The 19,748-nt window shown below is 43.4% G+C and overlaps 1 protein-coding gene across 17 annotated transcripts in view; it reads left to right on the plus strand.

Moving 5' to 3' along the window:
• Nucleotides 1-19,748, plus strand: part of LOC109866267 (clathrin coat assembly protein AP180) — a 43,257-nt gene that overhangs the window by 15,017 nt on the left and 8,492 nt on the right. For 8 of the 17 annotated variants that reach the window (XR_004204645.1, XR_004204644.1, XM_031800240.1 and 5 more), the window contains exons 2-19: nucleotides 8,014-8,156; nucleotides 8,456-8,531; nucleotides 11,264-11,366; nucleotides 11,563-11,656; nucleotides 11,988-12,099; nucleotides 12,284-12,390; nucleotides 12,548-12,589; nucleotides 13,158-13,219; nucleotides 13,473-13,478; nucleotides 13,629-13,641; nucleotides 13,739-13,833; nucleotides 14,033-14,109; nucleotides 14,246-14,260; nucleotides 14,643-14,819; nucleotides 16,173-16,265; nucleotides 17,599-17,772; nucleotides 18,103-18,177; nucleotides 18,758-18,832. Coding sequence is in view for 14 of the 17 variants with exons in the window: in XM_031800240.1 (XP_031656100.1) it covers nucleotides 8,014-8,156; nucleotides 8,456-8,531; nucleotides 11,264-11,366; nucleotides 11,563-11,656; nucleotides 11,988-12,099; nucleotides 12,284-12,390; nucleotides 12,548-12,589; nucleotides 13,158-13,219; nucleotides 13,473-13,478; nucleotides 13,629-13,641; nucleotides 13,739-13,833; nucleotides 14,033-14,109; nucleotides 14,246-14,260; nucleotides 14,643-14,819; nucleotides 16,173-16,265; nucleotides 17,599-17,772; nucleotides 18,103-18,177; nucleotides 18,758-18,832 (1,539 nt within the window). In the remaining 3 variants the exon portion in view is untranslated. The remainder of the gene's footprint in view (nucleotides 1-8,013; nucleotides 8,157-8,455; nucleotides 8,532-11,263; nucleotides 11,367-11,562; nucleotides 11,657-11,987; nucleotides 12,100-12,283; nucleotides 12,391-12,547; nucleotides 12,590-13,157; nucleotides 13,220-13,472; nucleotides 13,479-13,628; nucleotides 13,642-13,738; nucleotides 13,834-14,032; nucleotides 14,110-14,245; nucleotides 14,261-14,642; nucleotides 14,820-16,172; nucleotides 16,266-17,598; nucleotides 17,773-18,102; nucleotides 18,178-18,757; nucleotides 18,833-19,748) is intronic. The other 9 variants (XM_031800249.1, XM_031800251.1, XM_031800250.1 and 6 more) reach the window with 4 other exon arrangements.

Below are 19,748 nucleotides of genomic sequence, written 5' to 3' on the forward strand. Positions count from 1 at the left end.
TTTCCTGACGAGTGAGCACATTTTCTATACCAGGCGAAATCAGAAGTGAGTGCTACGGGGCGGTAGTCATTTAGCTCAGTTACCTTAGCTTTCTTGGGAACAGGAACAATGGTGGCCCTCTTGAAGCATGTGGGGACAGCAGACTGGGATAAGGATTGATTGAATATGTCCATAAACACACCAACCAGCTGGTCTGCGCATGCTCTGAGGACGCGGCTGGGGATGCCGTCTGGGCCTGCAGCCTTGCAAGGGTTAGCACGTTTAAATGTTTTACTCACATCGGCTGCAGTGAAGGAGAGTCCGCAGGTTTTGGTAGCGGGCCGTGTCAGTGGCATTGTATTGTCCTCAAAGCGGGCAAAGAAGTTGTTTAGTCTGTCTGGGAGCAAGACATCCTGGTCCGCAACGGGGCTGGTCTTCTTTTTGTAATCCGTGATTGACTGTAGACCCTGCCACATACCTCTCGTGTCTGAGCCGTTGAATTGCGACTCTACTTTGTCTCTATACTGACGCTTAGCTAATTTGATTGCCTTGCGGAGGGAATAGCTACACTGTTTGTATTCGGTCATGTTTCAGGTCACCTTGCCCTGATTAATAGCAGTGGTTCGCTTTCAGGTTTGCGCGAATGCTGCCATCAATCCACGGTTTTTGGTTTGGAAACATTTTAATAGTTGCTGTGGGTACGACATCGCCGATGTACTTGCTAATAAACTCGGTCACCGAATCAGCGTATTCATCAATGTTGTTGTTTGACGCAATGCGGAACATATCCCAGTCTACGTGATCGAAGCAATCTTGAAGTGTGGAATCAGATTGGTTGGACCAGCGTTGAACAGACCTGAGCGCGGGAGCTTCCTGTCTATAGGCTGGAAGCAACAAAATGGAGTCGTGGTCAGCTTTTCCCGGAGGGAGGGCGGGGGAGGGCCCTATATGCATTGCGGAAGTTAGAATGACAATGATCCAGGGTCTTACCAGCCCTGGTTGCACAATCGATATGCTGATAGAATTTAGGGAGTCTTGTTTTCAGATTGGCCTTGTTAAATCCCCAGCTACAATGAATGCAGCCTCAGGATATGTGGTTTCCAGTTTACATAGAGTCAAATGAAGTTGTTAAAGGAATTAAATGACTCTATGTTTTAATATCCAATTAAAATTAAACACTCTGTCCATTCATAAGGACTTGTAAGACCCTTATTCTATAATAATAGACAGAGCCCAGTCTCAAAGTCAAACAGCAGAGTTTATTCACGTTCAGTACTGAACACGATACAGGTTACCACAGGTTATAAACTGAAAATGACATCATTAGTTCCAGCACCAACCCGTGCCATCTCCATTCCAGTACAAAGGCTGCATCTCAAGCCTTCCCACATCCGTCTCCCTACCAATTTAATATAATTTACGAGTCAAGGTTTTCTCGTGTAGATAAGCATTCTAGCCAGTCTGATTCATTTGTACCAAGGAACAGACAGTCATTGTTCTAACTCTTGACCACATTCACACACATTATATTCAGTACTGGGATCAAGAAAGAAAACTCATACATTTACAGCAACATAATAGTATTCTGATTAGTATATATACAGTAACATAATAGTATTCGGATTAGTATATATACAGTAACATAATAGTATTCTGATTAGTCAGTCCTGATTGTAATGTGTACATAATTAGTCATCATTGATAAAAATTCCCTTAACAGAAGTTCGTTCAGGGCCATTGATTTGTCTGCTTGGGGGGGGAATATATGCGGCTGTGATTATAATCGAAGAGAATTCTCTTGGTAGATAATGCGGTCGATATTTGATTGTGAGGAATTCTAAGTCAGGTGTACAGAAGGACTTGAGTTCCTGTATGTTGTTATGATCACACCACGTCTTGTTAATCATAAGGCATACCCCCCCGCCCTTCTCCTTACCAGAAAGATGCTTGTTGCTGTCGACGCAATGCGTGAAGAAACCAGCTGGCTGTACCGACTCCAATAGCGTGTCTCGAGTGAGCCATGTTTCCGTGAAGCAAAGAAAGTTACAGTCTCTTAGGTCTCTCTGGAATGCTACCCTTGCTCGGATTTCATCTACCTTGTTGTCAAGAGACTGGACATTGGCGAGTAGTATGCTTGGGAGCGGTGCGCGATGTGCCTGTCTCTGGAGCCTGACCAGAAGACCGCTTCGTCTGCCTCTTTTACGGCGTCGTTGTTTTGGCTCGCCGGCTGGGATCCGATCCATTGTCCTGGGTGGTGCCCCATATTGACAAAGTGAAAGGTTTTTATAAAATTTGTCAAATTTAGGAAAATAAAAAAACTATACCTTATGTACATAAGTATTCAGACCCTTTGCCATGAGACTCGAAATTGAGCTCATGTGCATCCTGTTTCCATTGATAATCATTGATGTTTCTACAAGTTGATTAGAGTTCACCTGTGGTAAATTTAATTGATTGGACATGATTTGGAAAGGCACACACCTGTCTATATAAGGTCCCACAGTTGACAGTGCATTTCAGATGAAAAACCAAGCCATGAGATCGAAGGAATTGTCCGTAGAGCTCCGAGACAGGATTGTGTCGAGAGACAGATCTGGGGAAGGTTACCAAATGATTTCTGCAGCATTGAATTTCCCCAAGAACACAGTAGCCTCCATCATTCTTTTATACATTTAAAAAAAAAAATTTGCCTCCATCATTCATTCCTAAATGGAAGAATTTTGGAACCACCAAGACTCTTCCTAGGGCTGGCCGCCCGGCCAAACTAAGCAATCAGGGGAGAAGGGCCTTGGTCAGGGAGGTGACCAAGAACCCAATAGTCAATCTGACAGAGCCCCAGAGGTCCTCTGTGGAGATGGGAGAACCTTTCAAAAGAACAACCATCTCTGCAGCACTCCACCAATCAGGCCTTTATGGTAGAGTGGCCACATGGAAGCCACTCTTCAGTAAAAGTCACATGACAGCCCGCATGGAGTTTGCCAAAAGGCACCTAAAGGACTCTTAGACCATGAGAAACAAGAGCCTGGATGAAAACCTGCTCCAGAGCGCTCAGGACTTCAGAATGGGGCAAAGGTCACCTTCCAACAGGACAACGACCCTAAGCACACAGCTAAGACAAAGCAGGAGTGGCTTTGGGTCATGTCTCAATGTCCTTGAGTGGCCCAGCCAGAGCCCGGACTTGAACCCGATCGAATATCTCCGAAGAGACCTGAAAATAGCTGTGCAGCAATGCTGCCCATCCAACCAGACATAACTTGAGAGGATCTGCAGAGAAGAATGGGAGAAACAGCCCAAATACAGGCATGCCAAGCTTGAAGCTTCATACCAAAGAAAGCTTGAGGCTGTAATTGCTGCCAATGGTGCTTCAACAAAGTACTGAGTAAAGGGTCTAAATACTTACTGAAATGTGATATTTCAGTTTTTAGTTGTTTTATATAAAAATAAAAAAATGTCTAAAAAACTGTTTCTTTGCCATGATGCGGTAATGTATGTCGATTGATGATGGATTTTAAAAAATCTATTTAGGAAAAATTCAAGGGGTCTGAATACTTTCCGAATGCACTGTACATTGAAACTAGTTCAATGGAGTTTGCCCTTTCCCTGTAGTGCTGCACTGAAACAGCTGAAAAAAACGGGTCACGTGACCCGTGCCATTGCTGGACGCAGGCATCGCTCTGCTATGTTGCCAGTAAATTCACGATAAAGAACCACATTCGTTGTTTTATTGAAAGCGTACGAGCGAATGAGATATTACAAAAAAAGTACTATCAGTTGTTTTGATTCAAGAAATGTATGGTAATATTTTTACGTAGCAGGGTCTAAGCCACGAGGGCTCACATGCGCAGTTGTTACCCATCTCCGCTGCTGTGCCAGTCTGCTACATAAAATAATGATCTAAAATAATCGCAAATGTTTTATGTGGAAAAGAACACATTTCCCGACTCAAACTACTTTAGACAAAAATAGTTTATTTGGTCATACACTTTCAATAAAACAACACATTTGTCCATATTTCGCAGATTTCTGAATCATGAATTCACTGGCAACGGAGCAGTGAATTCAATTCTCTCCCTGTAGTGCTATACTGTAGTGTTTCAGTATAGCACTACGGGGAGAGAGAGGGGGAGAGGGGAAGCTCCCAAGCTCCATGAACTAGTTTCAATGTATGGAATCACTTGGGAGTTTCTGTATTTTGGGTAAACTTCTCCTTTAATGAGCTTCTTGACCTTCCTTTGACAACTAGTGCTGTAAATGTCCTGGTCTGTGATGTGACAGGAATCAATGGTGTAGTGGTCAGTGAAGCCTCAGGAATATTTCTATGAATGGACACATAATATTTATGCGTGGATGTATTTATGTGTGTAGGCCTTTTCAATGATCCAGTCAGTCAATGAATTAGTCAGTCATTGTTGCTGGAGCTTGTCCAGAGCTGATACCTCTGGATATTGATTCTATCTGTCTGACTGTGACTGCCAATATCTTCAGAACGAAGTTGACTACAAGTACAAAGTTGCCAAAGTATTTGAAATTGTTACAAACAAGTGAAGGATGGAATTATGCTTCAAATGAAAAACCGAGATGACTGCATTGAAATACACTGAGTATACAAAACTTGAAGAACACCTGTTCTTTCCATGACATAGACTGACCATGTGAAAGAAATTATCCCTTAATGATGTCACTTTTTAACTTTTTAACTCCACTTCAATCAGTAGTGATGAAAGGGAGGAAACCGGTTAAACAATGATGTTTAAGCCTTGAGACATGGATTGTGTTGTGTGCCATTGAGGGTGAATGGGTAAGACAAAATATTTAAGTGCCTTTGAACGGGGTATGGTAGTAGGTACCAGGCTCAGCAGTTTGAGTCAAGAACTGCAACACTGCTGGGTTTTTCACACTCAACAGTTTCCTGTGTGTATCAAGAATGGTCCACCACCCAAAGGACATCCAGCCAACTTGACACAGCTGTAGGAAGCATTGGGTCAGCATCCCTGTGGAACGCTTTCGATACCTTGTAGAGTCCATGCCCCGACGAATTGAGGCTGTTCTGAGGGCAAAAGAGGAGGGCGCAACTCAATATTAGGAAGGTGTTCCTAATGTTCAGAATACTTATTGTATAAATAGGCTACATGGGCTATATAGGCTATTTCAATCATATTGAAATATATTTCATGTTCAATCAATTGAGTTATATTTAGCAACTAAGCTACTGTCTGTCATTTTTGCCTCAATGTGTTTCATGATGTGTGACAACACGAGCGCAATGATGTGCGCAATCTGTGCTTTAATGCATTATTATTGGGTAAGCAGAATAAGCAAACCTCCATATCTCTCTAGGAGCTGATCTGTCATCAGTATTGTGGAATCATTCTAATGTTAAGGTAAGATTTGAATGGATAAAGCTGATCAGAGAGCAGCACTGCTTTTCTTTCCATCCTATCAGTATCGACACATGGTCTAACGACGCACTTAGCAAACGTTCTCTCTATGTGCTTGGGAAACACTCTTAAAAAAGTTTGTTTGTACATAACGATGCATCCGGTAAGATGATCGTAATTCTTAAGTTACATCGCAACTGTCGAACGAGGCCCTGGTGTTGGAGTATGAAGACACACGCACGCACGCACGCACGCAAACACACACACACACTCCTGCCTGCTGTGAATTACTGAAGTAGTCTTTATTTTGATCAGCCAATCATCATTAGACGTACACACACACTGCTCTGTGGTGCATGTGTGAATGTGTTGGGCCACACATATTCTTGTTTCTCTCCATTAACATTAAACAATACACAAATAAACAACACACAACAGGGTTGTCTGTTGAGATGGAGTATATGGTTGAGTTGTGGTGTAAACAGAGCAGGGACAGGGACTATCCAAACAGGATATGATGTCAGTCCTGTCACTGTACTGTGATGTTATTAAGATCATTCTAGGAAGTGACAAAGAGATTATCTGCTAAATATCTCAGATGTGACTCTATATACAGTCTGTACATCCTTCAACATTAGACAAACACTGGTCACAAAAGCTTTTAACAGGAGACGGTATTAGCACATCATGGTTTGTGTGTGTGTGTGGCTGTTGGGGGAGGGGTCACCACACCAGTCCCCTCACCAATGATATTATTCTGTGGACAAAGCCCCTGCCCCTCTATCTTTAATCCTGAAATGACCAACAAGCCTTCCTCTTCATGCATTCACTCATGCACACCTCTTCATGCATTCAGTCTAGTCAGTATTGGACAATAATGTATTATATTGCTGCCTTCCAGCTTTTGACAGGACAGAAACATGGTTTGGTTATGCTTGTAGCAACCTTCCCTATCCTAGAACACAGTGGCATCATGCCCATAGGGGGCACAAAGGCATGTGGCCCCTCAAAAATGTCAGATGTTAAATGAATTACTTAACTGAATTTTTAAACCCACGTATTATAATTATTTGTAAAAATATGTCAGCGGTATTTTGCAGGGGGCACACTGACTGGACCAGGCAGATAGAACCCCCCTATTCTCCCTAGTAAGTGGTTCTTTCCAAGGTGCACAGAGAACAGAGATGCCTAGGCAGGACGCTAGATACTCTAGTTCGTGCATTATCACTAGTGGAGGAGGAGAGAATGTAGAGTGAAACACAGCATTTGATTTTATTTGAGCTGCTGGTGATGTTCAGGAGGTATGTTTGTTTATGAATGTGATCCTGTGTAGCCTATTGGTTCCATCTTCATAAATAAATAAAACTAAAATGTTTTTGTTATTTCTCTGTAATACTAATAAGGAATACTCTGTAATAAGACAATAGCATTTTTACCAAATTTCTCCAAGCCCCCTCCATCCTCTCGTACTTTGTGCCCCCTCTAACATAATAGGTGCATGATGCCCCTGGGTTGACATTTGTGCAAAAAAATATTTTTATTTACCTAGGCAAGTCAGTTAAGAACAAATTCTTATTTTCAATGACAGCCTAGAACAGTGGGTTATCTGCCTGTTCAGGGGCAGAACAACAGATTTGTACCTTGTCAGCTCAGGGATTTGAACTTGCAACCTTCCAGTTACTAGTCCAACACTCTAACCACTAGGCTACCCTGCCGCTCTTAAGTTACATCGCAACTGTGGAACGAAGCCCTGGTGTTTGAGTATGAAGAGACACACACGCACGCACGCACACACATGCATGAACACACACACAGTCCTGTTTTTATTGCTATAGATGTAACTTAAGATAACAATCAAGGCCAGATGATATCTCCAATCCGCCTTTCTCTCTCTCTCTCTCTTCCGAGCAGCTAGTCTGTCACATACTATCTCCCAGAGTGCTGAGTTGACATGTTTCAGAGGGAATTGCGCTCTTAGTCAGACCTGTCTGTCTGTCTGAGTGGCAGTCTCTCTTCTATGGGGGAGATCATGATGACAAGGCACTATTTCTCATTGTGTATTGGATCCTCTCTACCACTGCTTGTGTGTGTGTGTGTGTTTTTTAGGCTTTGAATGTGTGTCCTGACTCTTAAATATATGTTTGCAATGCTCAGCTTCATGAGGTACATAGTGAAGTGAAGAACTCCAAGGGTATTTTAGTGCTTTTTACACATTCCAGTAGCAGAACCAACATCCATACCCAAGCGCACACACACACACGGACACACGGACACACAGAGACACACAGATGCATTCACACACAGACACAGGTAATGACACACGCACACATAATACACAGCCCGCACTCATACTCCAAATCCACAAAGCGTATGAATGGAGCAGTCTGGAGACTGAAGCAAACTCATTTGACCCGATGTGAGGCTGGCTTCAGCTACGGCAGCACATTTCATATTTCTTGGGCCAGCTTGTCTTAAGACTTTTAAATACTTACTCATCATGATTTTACAACTCTGGATCAAAATGAATCCTGCTATATTCCACTCTCTCAAAATGGCTGACTGTTTCACTGGTCGTGAATCAATAACAGTACAGTTTCACTGATTCTGAACCTAACAGCCTCCCCCCAATACAAACTAACCTCTTTATGTGTTTCAGATCTGATCTCGGCCACCAATGCGACCAATGTGAACATCCCTCAGATGGCTGACACTCTGTTTGAGAGGGCCACCAACGCCAGCTGGATTGTCGTCTTCAAGGCCCTCGTCACCACACACCATATGTGTGTCCATGGCAATGAGGTCAGAGGACAGTAATTTTGTACACCACCAAAATAAAATAACATTTTACTGTTTCATAACCACGGACAGCTGTCCATGGTGCTGAAAACAGTGCTATTTGGAATGCTGCTCATTCAGAAACATGGTTATCAAAAACAAGTGTACATGCTTTTCCACACTTTGCAATATATACTCTCGATTCTGGACTAACATACTAGTATTCAATTTGTAGTTGATTATTTCAGTGAATATGCCTTTATTTTCTTGCTGTTTTTTATAATGGTTTTGCCATGTCAGCCTATTTCCTTCTGTTTCCTCAGAGGTTCATCCAGTACTTGGCCTCCAGGACCGCTCTGTTCAACCTCAGCAACTTTATAGACAAAACAGGTTCCAACGGTAAATGCACTTCCTTTCCAAAAAATGTGTTTGTGTACAGTGCTTTTAGAAAATATTCAGAACCTTTGACTTTTTCCACATTTTGTTACATTATAGCCTTATTCTAAAATGGATTAAATCATTTTTTTCCCTCATCAATCTACACACAATACCCAATAATGACAAAGCAAAAACAGGTTTTTAGATATTTTTGTTAATTTATTACAAATAAAAAATGGAAATATCACATTTACATATGTATTCAGACCCTTTACTCAGTACTTTGTTGAATCACCTTTGGCAGTGATTACAGCCTCGAGTCTTCTTTGGTACGACGCTACAAGCTTGGCACACCTGTATTTGGGCAGTTTATCATACTCTTCTCTGTAGATCCTCTCATGCACTGTCAGGATGTATGGGGAGTGTCGCTGCACAGTTATTTTCAGGTCTCTCCAGAGATGTTCGATCGGGTTCAAGTCCGGGCTCTGGCTGGGCCACTCAAGGACATTCAGAGACTTATCCCGAAGCCACTTCTGCATTTTCTTGGCTGTGTGCTTAGGGTCATTGTCCTGTTGGAAGGTGAACCTTTGCCCCAGTCTGAGGTCCTGAGCGCTCTGGAGCTTTGCTCTGTTCTTTCCCTCAATCCTGACTAGTCTTCCAGTCCCTGCTGCCGAAAAACATCCCAATAGCATGATGCTGCCACCACCATGCTTCACTGTAGTGATGGTGCCATGTTTCCTCCAGACGTGGAACATTCTCCCATCTCCACAGAGGAACTCTTGAGCTCTTTCAGAGTGACCATTGGGTTCTTGGTCGTCTCCCTGACCAAGGCTCTTCTCCCTCGATTGCTCAGTGTGGCCAGGCGGCCAGCTCTGGGAAGAGTCTTGGTGATTCCAATCTTCTTCCATTTAAGAATTATGGAGGCCACTGTGTTCTTGGGAACCTTCAATGCTGCAGAAATGTTTTGGTACCCTTCCCCAGATCTGTGCCTCGACACAATCCTGGCTCGAAGCGCTACGGACAATTCCCTCAACCTCATGGCTTGGTTTTTCCTCTGACATGCACTGTCAAGGTCTGTGCCTTTCCAAATCATGTCCAATGAATTGCATTTGTTACAGTTGGACTCCGATCAAGTTGTGGAAACATCTCTAGAATAGTCAATGGAAACAGGCTGCACTGAGCTCAATTTTGAGTCTCATAGCAAAAGGGTCTGAATACTTATGTAAATAAGGTCTTTATGGGGTATTGTGTGTAGATTGATAAATATTTGTTTATTTATTTAATGCATTTTAGATTAAGGCTGTAACATAACACTATGTGGAAAAAGTGGGTCTGAATACGGGTGTCTGAATACTTTCGAAGGGGTCTGAATACTTTCCGAATGCACTGTATGTGCGTGCATGCGTGCATGTGTGTGTGTGTGTTGGGGGAGTGAAACGGGTGGATTCCCTTCCAGTTGAGAGGATAAACAGATACAGTAGATCCGATGTGAGAGGAGCATAAGGAGAGGAGGAGAGGAGGATAGGAAGAGACAGGAGCTGTCTGGGAAGAGGAAAGGACATCACTGCTAATAACATGAGGAATAGGAGCAAGCGTACAATGTGACCCCGCTAAACATTCAGTACTGTCAGTACATGCACAAACACTCACACTAGCACATGCATACACACACATAATAGGGTTGCACAGTGTCCAGATTTTCATATCATCCTACCGTCCTCTTACTCTCATCCTGGGATTTACAGTATTACCGTTTTAGCATTCAAGGGGGAACTAAATACACAAAAAAGCCCATTAGGGCGTGTATTACCAGAATGCTAACAAAATTAGCACAAACGTATAGTGAATATCAATAGAGGCTGCTAGCTAAACATGCTAATGATCGCAAACAAAAATAAACTGATTGCAAGGGCAGGCAATTGAGCTCATACAGTTATAGAAGTATAGGTAGTAGCTTCCCTAATGTCATTTTTGGTGAGTTTGAACATCATTTGGACAGCCAATGTGAAGAGAGGCATCAAGCAAATGAACATAGTTTTGACTCATGCTTGTGTGAAGGAAGAACTGTACTAGTTATGGAGCAGTGTGTACCTGCTGTATCTATGTGGAGTTGCTAGGGCAACAGGCCTGCCTGCGCTGTTCTGAAGGAGAATAGGGGGGAGGAGCAGACTGGGCCGTGAACGGAAAGAAGAAAAAAGAAACGCAAGGATATCAAGATAACTCATCCAATGTAAAACTTCAAAGAAATAGTATTGAAAAACCATCCGGTGTCCATTTCCAATTAACCCAGTATACTGTATATATGGTATACCCCCCAAACCTAGCACACACACACACACACACACACACACACACACACACACACACACACACACACACACACACACACACACACACACACACACTAAACTGCTTCATGTCCCTAGGATTCCGATGTCCTGCACTTGTCTCCAGTGTCTTGCCCTGGGGTCATTATAGATCCCTCCCCTTCAATCCCTTCAAAACCCTCATATCAGATGCATAACTTAGAAAACTGAAGAGCCTGAAGTTAACTGATCGACAAGATCAATCATAAGATAAAAGACTGTCTTTAATGTGTTACAGAATTAAATCAAGTTCTTCCTTCATGAAACCGTGGATGTTAAATGAAACAATGTATGAGTTTAGCACATGCATTTAGTCATTAGCCATTGGATTTATCAGGAGCTGTATTATTGGTGTGATGTGAATGTGATGCTCATTATGTTCCTCAGGCTATGACATGTCTACGTTCATCAGACGTTATGGCCGCTACCTCAATGAGAGGGCCTTCGCCTACCGCCAGATGGCTTTCGACTTCACCAAAGTCAAAAAGGGGTGCGTCACTCACTTCCCTGTCTCTCAAAATCCTTTTAGGTCCTCATCAGGGAGGCCCACCTCATACCGTAATTCACCTCATCCCTGAGTCCCACCTCATACTGTCATTCACCTCATCACAGAGGCCACCTCATACTGTCATTCACCTCATCCATGAGGCCCTCTTCATGGTCTTCCCTGTGTGTTTCCACCTCAGTGCTGAGGGGGTGATGAGGACAATGACTCCAGAAAAGCTGTTGAAAGGCATGCCTGTCCTGCAGACCCAGATTGACACACTGCTGGAGTTTGATGTGAGTTGGACATCTGGTCACATCTGTCTCTGCCTGTCTGTCTGTCTGGCTCTCTGGGACTGTAATATATGTCAGGCCACAAAGAATACTGTTTATTTTCCTGTTTAACATTCTCTTTTACTCTCTTTTTCTCATCTCTTCTCTTCAATACCTTCTCTTCCCTCTTTCTCTCTTCTATTGACCTTGATCTTTCTGTATGGGTGTACAATTGGTGATGTTTTGGTACAGAAGAATATTGCTGGAGTTTAATAAATTAGTTAATTGCTTGAGTTAATTGATGCTCTTCTTTTATACTATATGACTGGTTAAATAAAAAAGGTCTCTCTCCCAGGTCCATCCCAAGGAGCTGAATAACCCTATCATCAACGCAGGGTTCCTGCTGCTCTTCAAGGATCTGGTCAAGCTGTTTGCCTCCTATAACGATGGGGTCATCAATCTATTAGGTGAGCTAGACATTTCATTGGATGCATACCAAATGCCACCATTTTTCCTAAACAATGCACTACTTAGGGAATAGGGGGCCATTTGAGACAGACTCTTTGTCAACAATTAATAGATAAATGACTTCCTTTCACCATGTAGCCATTTAGCAGATGCTCTTCTTCACAAAAACTGTTGTTTCTGTAGAGAAATACTTTAAGATGAAGAAGAGCGACTGCAAGGAGGCCTTGGAGATCTATAAGAGGTTCCTGACCAGGGTCACCAAGATCGGAGAGTTCATGAAGCTTGCTGAGGTAAAGGAAACTTCCTAATGGATTAGGATGTATTCTAACTAACTCCAAATAAAACTAACACAGTGCTTCCTCATATGCAGTGTCCGTCTGTACTTCAAATAGAATGATGCACTGATATGGTTGGGAAATTGTGTCTTGTGTGTGTTTTGTTCCACAGACTGTCGGAGTGGACAAAAATGATATTCCGGACATCAACTATGTAAGTCACTTGTTTTTGTGCTTACTCTCTGGAAGGATGATGAAATAGTTGTAACATGCCACCAACAGAGATGTTTCATCCATCATAATCTCCCCCCCCCCCTCCTCCCCGCGATCCCAGTGTCTGCACCCTGGGGTGGTGACGGACCTAGTAGACTCGGATGATGAGGACTGTCCCTTTAAGCCTATTGAGGACCCGGTAACCATAGAGACACAGGATGGCTTGGCAGAGTGCCTGTTTGGAGGATGGGGTGTTGGCATGGGATTCTACAGACTGACACTTCTGACTGCAGTTTGTGTGTGTTTGCATATGTGTGTGCTTCTGTTTGCACAAAAGATGGTAGAGTTGAAGTAAAATGTTCCTGAACACTTCATTCTACAGGACATTGAGTTTATACAAAGGTGGGATAGTGTGGTGAGTTAAAAACCAAGGGTTTGGAGTGGTGCTGCCATAGAAATAGAATAGGGTGTTGAGTTACTTGAAGTGTTGGCATGCGGCGGAATGAGGAAGTTCATCCCATAAACCTGCAGTTACTGTGTTTCTGATTGGTTCTCTCTTCTCTCCTCAGGCTCCCAGCAGCATCCTGGAGTCTCTGGAGACACACATGAACAGTTTGGAGGGGAAGAAGGGGTAAGAGGACCCTGTCTCTAACCAACCCATTTCTGAAAGAGCTAAAATGTGGAAATGTCCCCAATAGTTATCTTTACACAGAGAAAATAGTACATGAGAAATGACAGGGTGAGAAAAACTAGAGGGAAACTCATAACTTGGGCTTTTTACTGTCCCAGCACTATAGTGTTCTGAATGCGGTTTCCTGTTATTATCTTTTACTTGAATAGTTATTCTCTCTTTGTTCCTTTCTGTTCGTCATCGGGGATCACAGTGAAGGGTGAGCATAAACACTTTCTTTGGGGTCTGACAGATGAGTTTATTGTAAAGTCATGAAAATAAGTAATTTCAATGTAAATGATTTCAGCTCTGAAAGGTGATATCTAGCTGTGATGAAATTGTCATATGAACTTTTCCTTTTCTCTTTCAGGTCTCCAACAAAGGTGAGTGGAAGATTAAACATGATTTTCCCCGCCTTTCTGTTTCTGGTCATATGTCAACACATGGATACAAATAGGCATTTCTCTCTCTGTATTCCAGGGCTCCCCTACCAATAACGTGTCCCCGACCTCCACCCCCGCCAAATCTGCAGCCGCCGTGCCCACCCTAGCGCCGCCACCTGAAGAAGCCACCGAGTGAGTGTCTACTTCCTTTGCCTACCGCAGCATTTACCTAATTTCCTCAGCGATTCCCTCAGTTCTTGCATTTTAGGGTTCTGTCTGTTCCATTTTTATTTCATAAAATGGTGAATAATCGAGACTGTATTTTCCCTTTCATCCTCTCTCTCTCTGCCACCATTTCACCATCTGTCTCCACCCTTCTGTCTCGCTCTAGTTCTCTCTTAGATCTGGACCCTCTCTCCTCCTCTGGTCCGTCAGTAGGAGCCTCAGCAGCCCCTACGTCCTGGGGAGGTAATGTCCCACATCAAAACTTGATACATAGCTTGATTATTAATGAAAACGTAGTTACATTATCTAATAACAATCATGTAATTTAATTTCCCCCCCCATCACCTTCTTCCATGCTCTTCTGGGGATGCTGTCACAGACCTCCTTGGGTCAGGTGAGTGCTATCCCACAGTGCCTCTGGTATTAACCTCTTTAGTGTGTTAACAGTATGTGTCAGTTCCTCTAGATCTCCCACTGTGTTTCATAGTGTTGCTCTAGTCTAAGGAAGCCGTCTCTTTCTCTCTTCTTTCTTTCCCTCCCCCGCATCTCCTTATTGGTTTTGGTTCATACGGGAACTTTATGTTTTTGGTTGCTTTGGTTCTAATGGGATGTTTTGTTGGTTGTTTTTTAAAATTGGGTTGATTTGGTACCTTCATTTCTTTCTAATGGGATTTGTTTGGTTGCTTTGGATCCTATGGGGTATTTTGGGTTAATTCATGGGGTTGTTTTGGTACCTTGTTTTGGGGTTGGTTGGTACACCTTTTGGGTACCTGCAGAAATGGGCGAGTCCATGCTTCCTGACCCCACCTTAGCTGTAGAACCCGTCCCCTCTCCCGCTGGTGTAACGTCCACTCCTGCAGCTGCGGAGCCAGGAGTCTCTCTGGCTCCTCCCCCTAATGCGGCCGCGGCCGCTGCCCCCACCCCCGGCGCGACGAATATGGATCTGCTGGGAGGTTAGTGGGCTTCTGGAGGATTCTCTACAACAGAATCTCTGCTGGACAGCTCAACCCAAACCAACCCACACATGCACACAGAGCATACAGTGTTCTCTACATGCATAGACACACAGTGACACAGATACCCCAAAACAAACACACCATGTTTGCAGAACATGTCAGAACATGTCAGTCAACACGCATATACACATACTGATATGCATTCTCTACATATACACACAGAGACAAGCATGCTCACACTTGCAGACACACTCAGACATGCTACTCATGCATTTTTCACATGCTTCTTTTTGTTTGATAGTCCAAAAGCTTTTCCTCAACTTCAGAGAAAAGCCAGTCTATCAATCAGTCATGTTCTTTATTACCGCTTACGACCGGGTTCCCCCCAAACTCAGACCTGGGTTCCCCCCTGCGTACATGTTTTGTTTTGTTTTTCCCTAGAACTACACAGCTGATTCAAATAATCTAAACTTGATTATGAGTTGACTATTTGAATCGGCTGTATAGTGCTAGGGCAAAAACCTAAACGTGCAGTCGGGGGGAGAGCACCTTTAGGTTGGGGGGAGGGGCACCTTTAGGTTGTGGGGAGGGGCACCTTTAGGTTAGGGGGGGCACCTTTAGGTTGGGGGAGGAGCACCTTTAGGTTGGGGGAGGAGCACCTTTAGGTTGGGGGGAGGGGCACCTTTAGGTTGGGGGGAGGGGCACCTTTAGGTTGGGGGGAGGGGCACCTTTAGGTTAGGGGGGGGCACCTTTAGGTTGGGGGGGAGGGGCACCTTTAGGTTGAGGGGGCACCTTTAGGTTGGGGGGGGGGGGCAGGACGGAGTTTGGGAAACCCGGGCCTAAGAGAAATCTTGCTTTGTTTCTGGGTTCACTCTGTGCCATGCTTGTCCAGTTATGTAGTGTAAACTACCTAGTTACCGCTTTATAGTTTAGTTGTAGCTAAAGCCTACCTTCCGTACACTCTGCTGTGCCTCCTGTCTGTAATTCTCATTCACCCCTTCACCTGTCAATCACTCATGCCACAAAGTAAATGTTTTGTAACTAATCTAAACTCAATTTGTTAATAAGTATATTAATCAAATATATTAAATATTGTATACGTGACATGACATAAGTATTTCATCTACAGTATAGTACCATACCATATATTAAGTACATGAAATACCTTAATAAAGTAAAATTAGTATTTCTAAACTCTACAGACACAGTCTATCTTTTAAGTGGCTTCTTGACCTTCCTTTTCTGAAGTTCCTTGATTGACTTATTATCTCTGGCTTGTGTTTCGTTTCCCTGTTCTCTCTACTTCTCTCTCTGTCATCTCTGTGTGTGTGTGTGTGTGTTGGCTATCAGATGCATTTTCGACCCCTGTTCCCACCTCTGATGCCTCTGCTGAGGGCGGAGCTCCGGCCTCCACGCCAACCCCAGCCGCCGACGCTGCTGCCGGTGGGTTACAGGACATGTGTATATATGTGACTGTGTGGCGTCTGTCTGTGTAAATGGATGTATATTTGTGTGGATGTTCGTATGTGTGTGTTTGGCTGTGTTCCAGTACTCGGTGCATCCATTTGTATATTTGCTTTTGTGTATGGAGAGTGTGTTGATTCCATTGTTGTGGGCTGGTGTACCTAGAAATGTGATGCTACTGGTTGTTTCTAGGCATGGCTGATGTTGTTACCATGGAGATTGGTGCTGAAGCTGCTATGAGAACAGTGGTTGACCACAACATGCTAGATTTCGCTTCCTTTCCTTTCCTTTGGTAAACTCTATCCCAAAATGCATCCGCAAGCTCCTTGGTTACACTCAAATCTGGTGTGTTATTGGCAGTGCTGGAAAAAGTACTCAATTGTCAAATCAAATTGTATTTGTCACATGCACCGAATACTACCGTGAAATACTTACTTACAAGCCCTTAACCAACAATGCAGTTCAAGAAATAGAGTTAAGAAAGTAAGTATTACAAGTACATGGAATTGCTCAAATGTACTTAAGTATCAAAAGTGAAAGTATAAACCATTTCAAATTCCTTATTTTAAGCAAACGAGACGGCATAATGTTCTTAAAAAAAAAGAAGATTGACGGATCACCAGAGGCACACTCCAACACTCTGACATAATTTACAAATCAAGCATTTCTGTTTAGTGAGTCCACCAGATCAGAGGCAGTACGGGTGACCAGGGATGTTCTCTTGATAAGTATGTGAATCGGACCATATTCCTGTCAAAATGTAACAAGTACTTTTGGGTGTCAGGGAAAATGTATGGAGTAAAAAGTATATTGTTTTCTTCAGGAATGTAGTGAAGTAAAAGTAGAAGTTGATAAAAATATAAATAGTAAAGTACCGATACCCCAAAAAACTACTTAAGTAGTATTTTAAAGTATTTTTACTTCAGTACTTTACACCACTGGTTATTGGTATATTGAGAGAGTGTGAATACTACTAATATTGTTTTTTCAAAGATGTTTCCTGCTACATTTCTTCACAAATCATGTTCTTTTCCTATAGTTTTTCATCAGACATGCATATTTTTCCAGATTATCTCTTGATCATATACAGTACTTCATTGTTTTTTACATTTACTGTTTGTTTCTAAAGAATATGTAGCTGTGAATTCCTAACTGAGCTTGTATCTTCTCCCTCAGAATCTCAGACAAATGCAGCTACTCCTCTTCCCTACTGAACTCTTATATAGCTCTTCATTTTACACTGTGTTGTGGTCATTGCGTAACATCCTCATCTTCTCTTGTCATCCCTTCCCCCTGTTCTTTCCTCCCAAAGACCCCTTTGCCCCCTCTGGTGGTAGCTCAGATGCAGTAGGCCCAGGGCTGGACCTGTTTGCCATGATGCCTATGGAGAACAACTGCTTTAACTCAGGGGCATCCCCTTCTGCCCCCTCATCCACCATCACAGCACCTATCACCCCCACCACCCCATCGATAGACCTCTTGAGTGGTAAATGTTTACGCATGTGTGTGTGGTACTTCTTAACCTTTTCTTTTGTCCCCTTTCGTCTCTGTCCTCTACTCTGCATCCATGTCCTCTCCTCTCCTGCATTTTTTTCAGTCGACTGCATTTTTCCTGGATGTCCTTTTCTCTTTGTGAGGCTAACTTGCACATGTTTCTGTTCCTCTGTTTCCTTTCAGCATGGATGCATTCTGCTGCCTCTCTGCTCCTGCATTGACTTTCAATCACAATTGTTCATCTAATTAATCAGTGTTTGTATTCTGCTGTTCTCATCTCTGTGTGTGTGGGTGGGTGGGTGGGTGTTTTTTTGCCCTGTAGCTATGTTTGATTCCATGCCAGATCCAAGCTTCACCAAAGCAGACCTTGCCCCCAGTGTTGACATGTTTGGAGCAGGTACCCAGACTAGCGCCATCTCACTGCTCTCCTCCTTGCTCCTCCCCTCTCCCTCTTTCCCTTTGCCCTCTTTTCCCCTCTCCTCCATTCTCCATCTCATTTCTCTCCATCGGTTGTCTTGTTGTCCTTGATCAGTGAAGAAAAGGAATTGTGAATGATTTCCTCTGGGTCTGCTACAGGCTATTCAGCAGGGCCTCAGCTGCTCTTCCTTCCTTCCTTCCTTCCTTCCTTCCTTCCTTCCTTCCTTCCTTCCTTCCTTCCTTCCTTCCTTCCTTCCTTCCTTCCTTCCTTCCTTCCTTCCTTCCTTCCTTCCTTCCTTCCTTCCTTCCTTCCTTCCTTCCTTCCTTTCTCTCTCTCTCTCTCTCTCTCTCTCTCTCTCTCTCTCTCTCTCTCTCTCTCTTCCTCCTCTCTACTTTGTGTCTCAGTGTGCTTATTTATTATAAACTAAAACCTTGTCGTCTTTCTCAGCATGTGTTTGGAGTGCTATTTCTATATGTACATTCGTGCATGTGAATTATTGTATTTCAGGGATACTGATTGTGTACCAATCTAACCCTCCTCTACCCTCCCCTTACAACAGATGCCTTCTCCTCCCCTGCCCCCCTCTCCTCTGCCCCCCCAATGGACAAGGGGGTGATCATGGACCTGTTTGGGGGTGGGTAACTGTACACCCTCCCCCCACCCCTCACTATGCCCCTTGCTGCTGGTCGACGGTCTTCACATGAGTGGCCTTTGTGAAAGAATATCTCTCTTTATCAAAAAATCCATAATTTTGATTTATTATTTGATTGTTTAATTGATTATTTTCATCATATCATTCAGCTTCATCAACATTTCTCATTTCTGGTGACCCGTAATCTTGTTAGTGTAGTTAAGTTGTTAAGTGTGGTATTCAGGCAGGACACAGTGACTTTTCTATGTCCTCTCTAGAGCATATTGAGTTTGTGTTGCTAAGTAAACTCAGCAAAAAAAGAAACGTCCTCTCACTGTCAACTGCGTTTATTTTCAGCAAACTTAACATGTGTAAATATTTGTATGAACATAACACGATTCAACAACTGAGACATAAACTGAACAAATTCCACAGACATGTGACTAGCAGAAATGGAATAATGTGTCCCTGAACAAAGGGGGGGTCAAAATCAAAAGTAACAGACGGTATCTGGTGTGGCCACCAGCTGCATTAAGTACTGCAGTGCATCTCCTCCTGATGGACTGCACCAGGTTTGCCAGTTCTTGCTGTGAGATGTTACCCCACTATTCCACCAAGGCACATACAAGTTCCCTGACATTTCTGGGGGGAATGGCCCTAGCCCTCACCCTCCGATCCAATAGGTCCCAGACGTGCTCAATGGGATTGAGATCCGGTCTCTTCACTGGCCATGGCAGAACACTGACATGCCTGTCTTGCAGGAAATCACGCACAGAACGAGCATTATGTCTGGTGGCATTGTCATGCTGGAGGGTCATGTCAGGATGAGCCTGCAGGAAGAGTACCACATGAGGGAGGAGGATGTCTTCCCTGTAACGCAAAGTGTTGTGATTGGTTGCAAAGTCAACAAGCTCAGTCC

Source organism: Oncorhynchus kisutch, linkage group LG21 (assembly GCF_002021735.2).
Source record: "Oncorhynchus kisutch isolate 150728-3 linkage group LG21, Okis_V2, whole genome shotgun sequence".
Taxonomy (NCBI): Eukaryota; Metazoa; Chordata; class Actinopteri; order Salmoniformes; family Salmonidae; genus Oncorhynchus; species Oncorhynchus kisutch.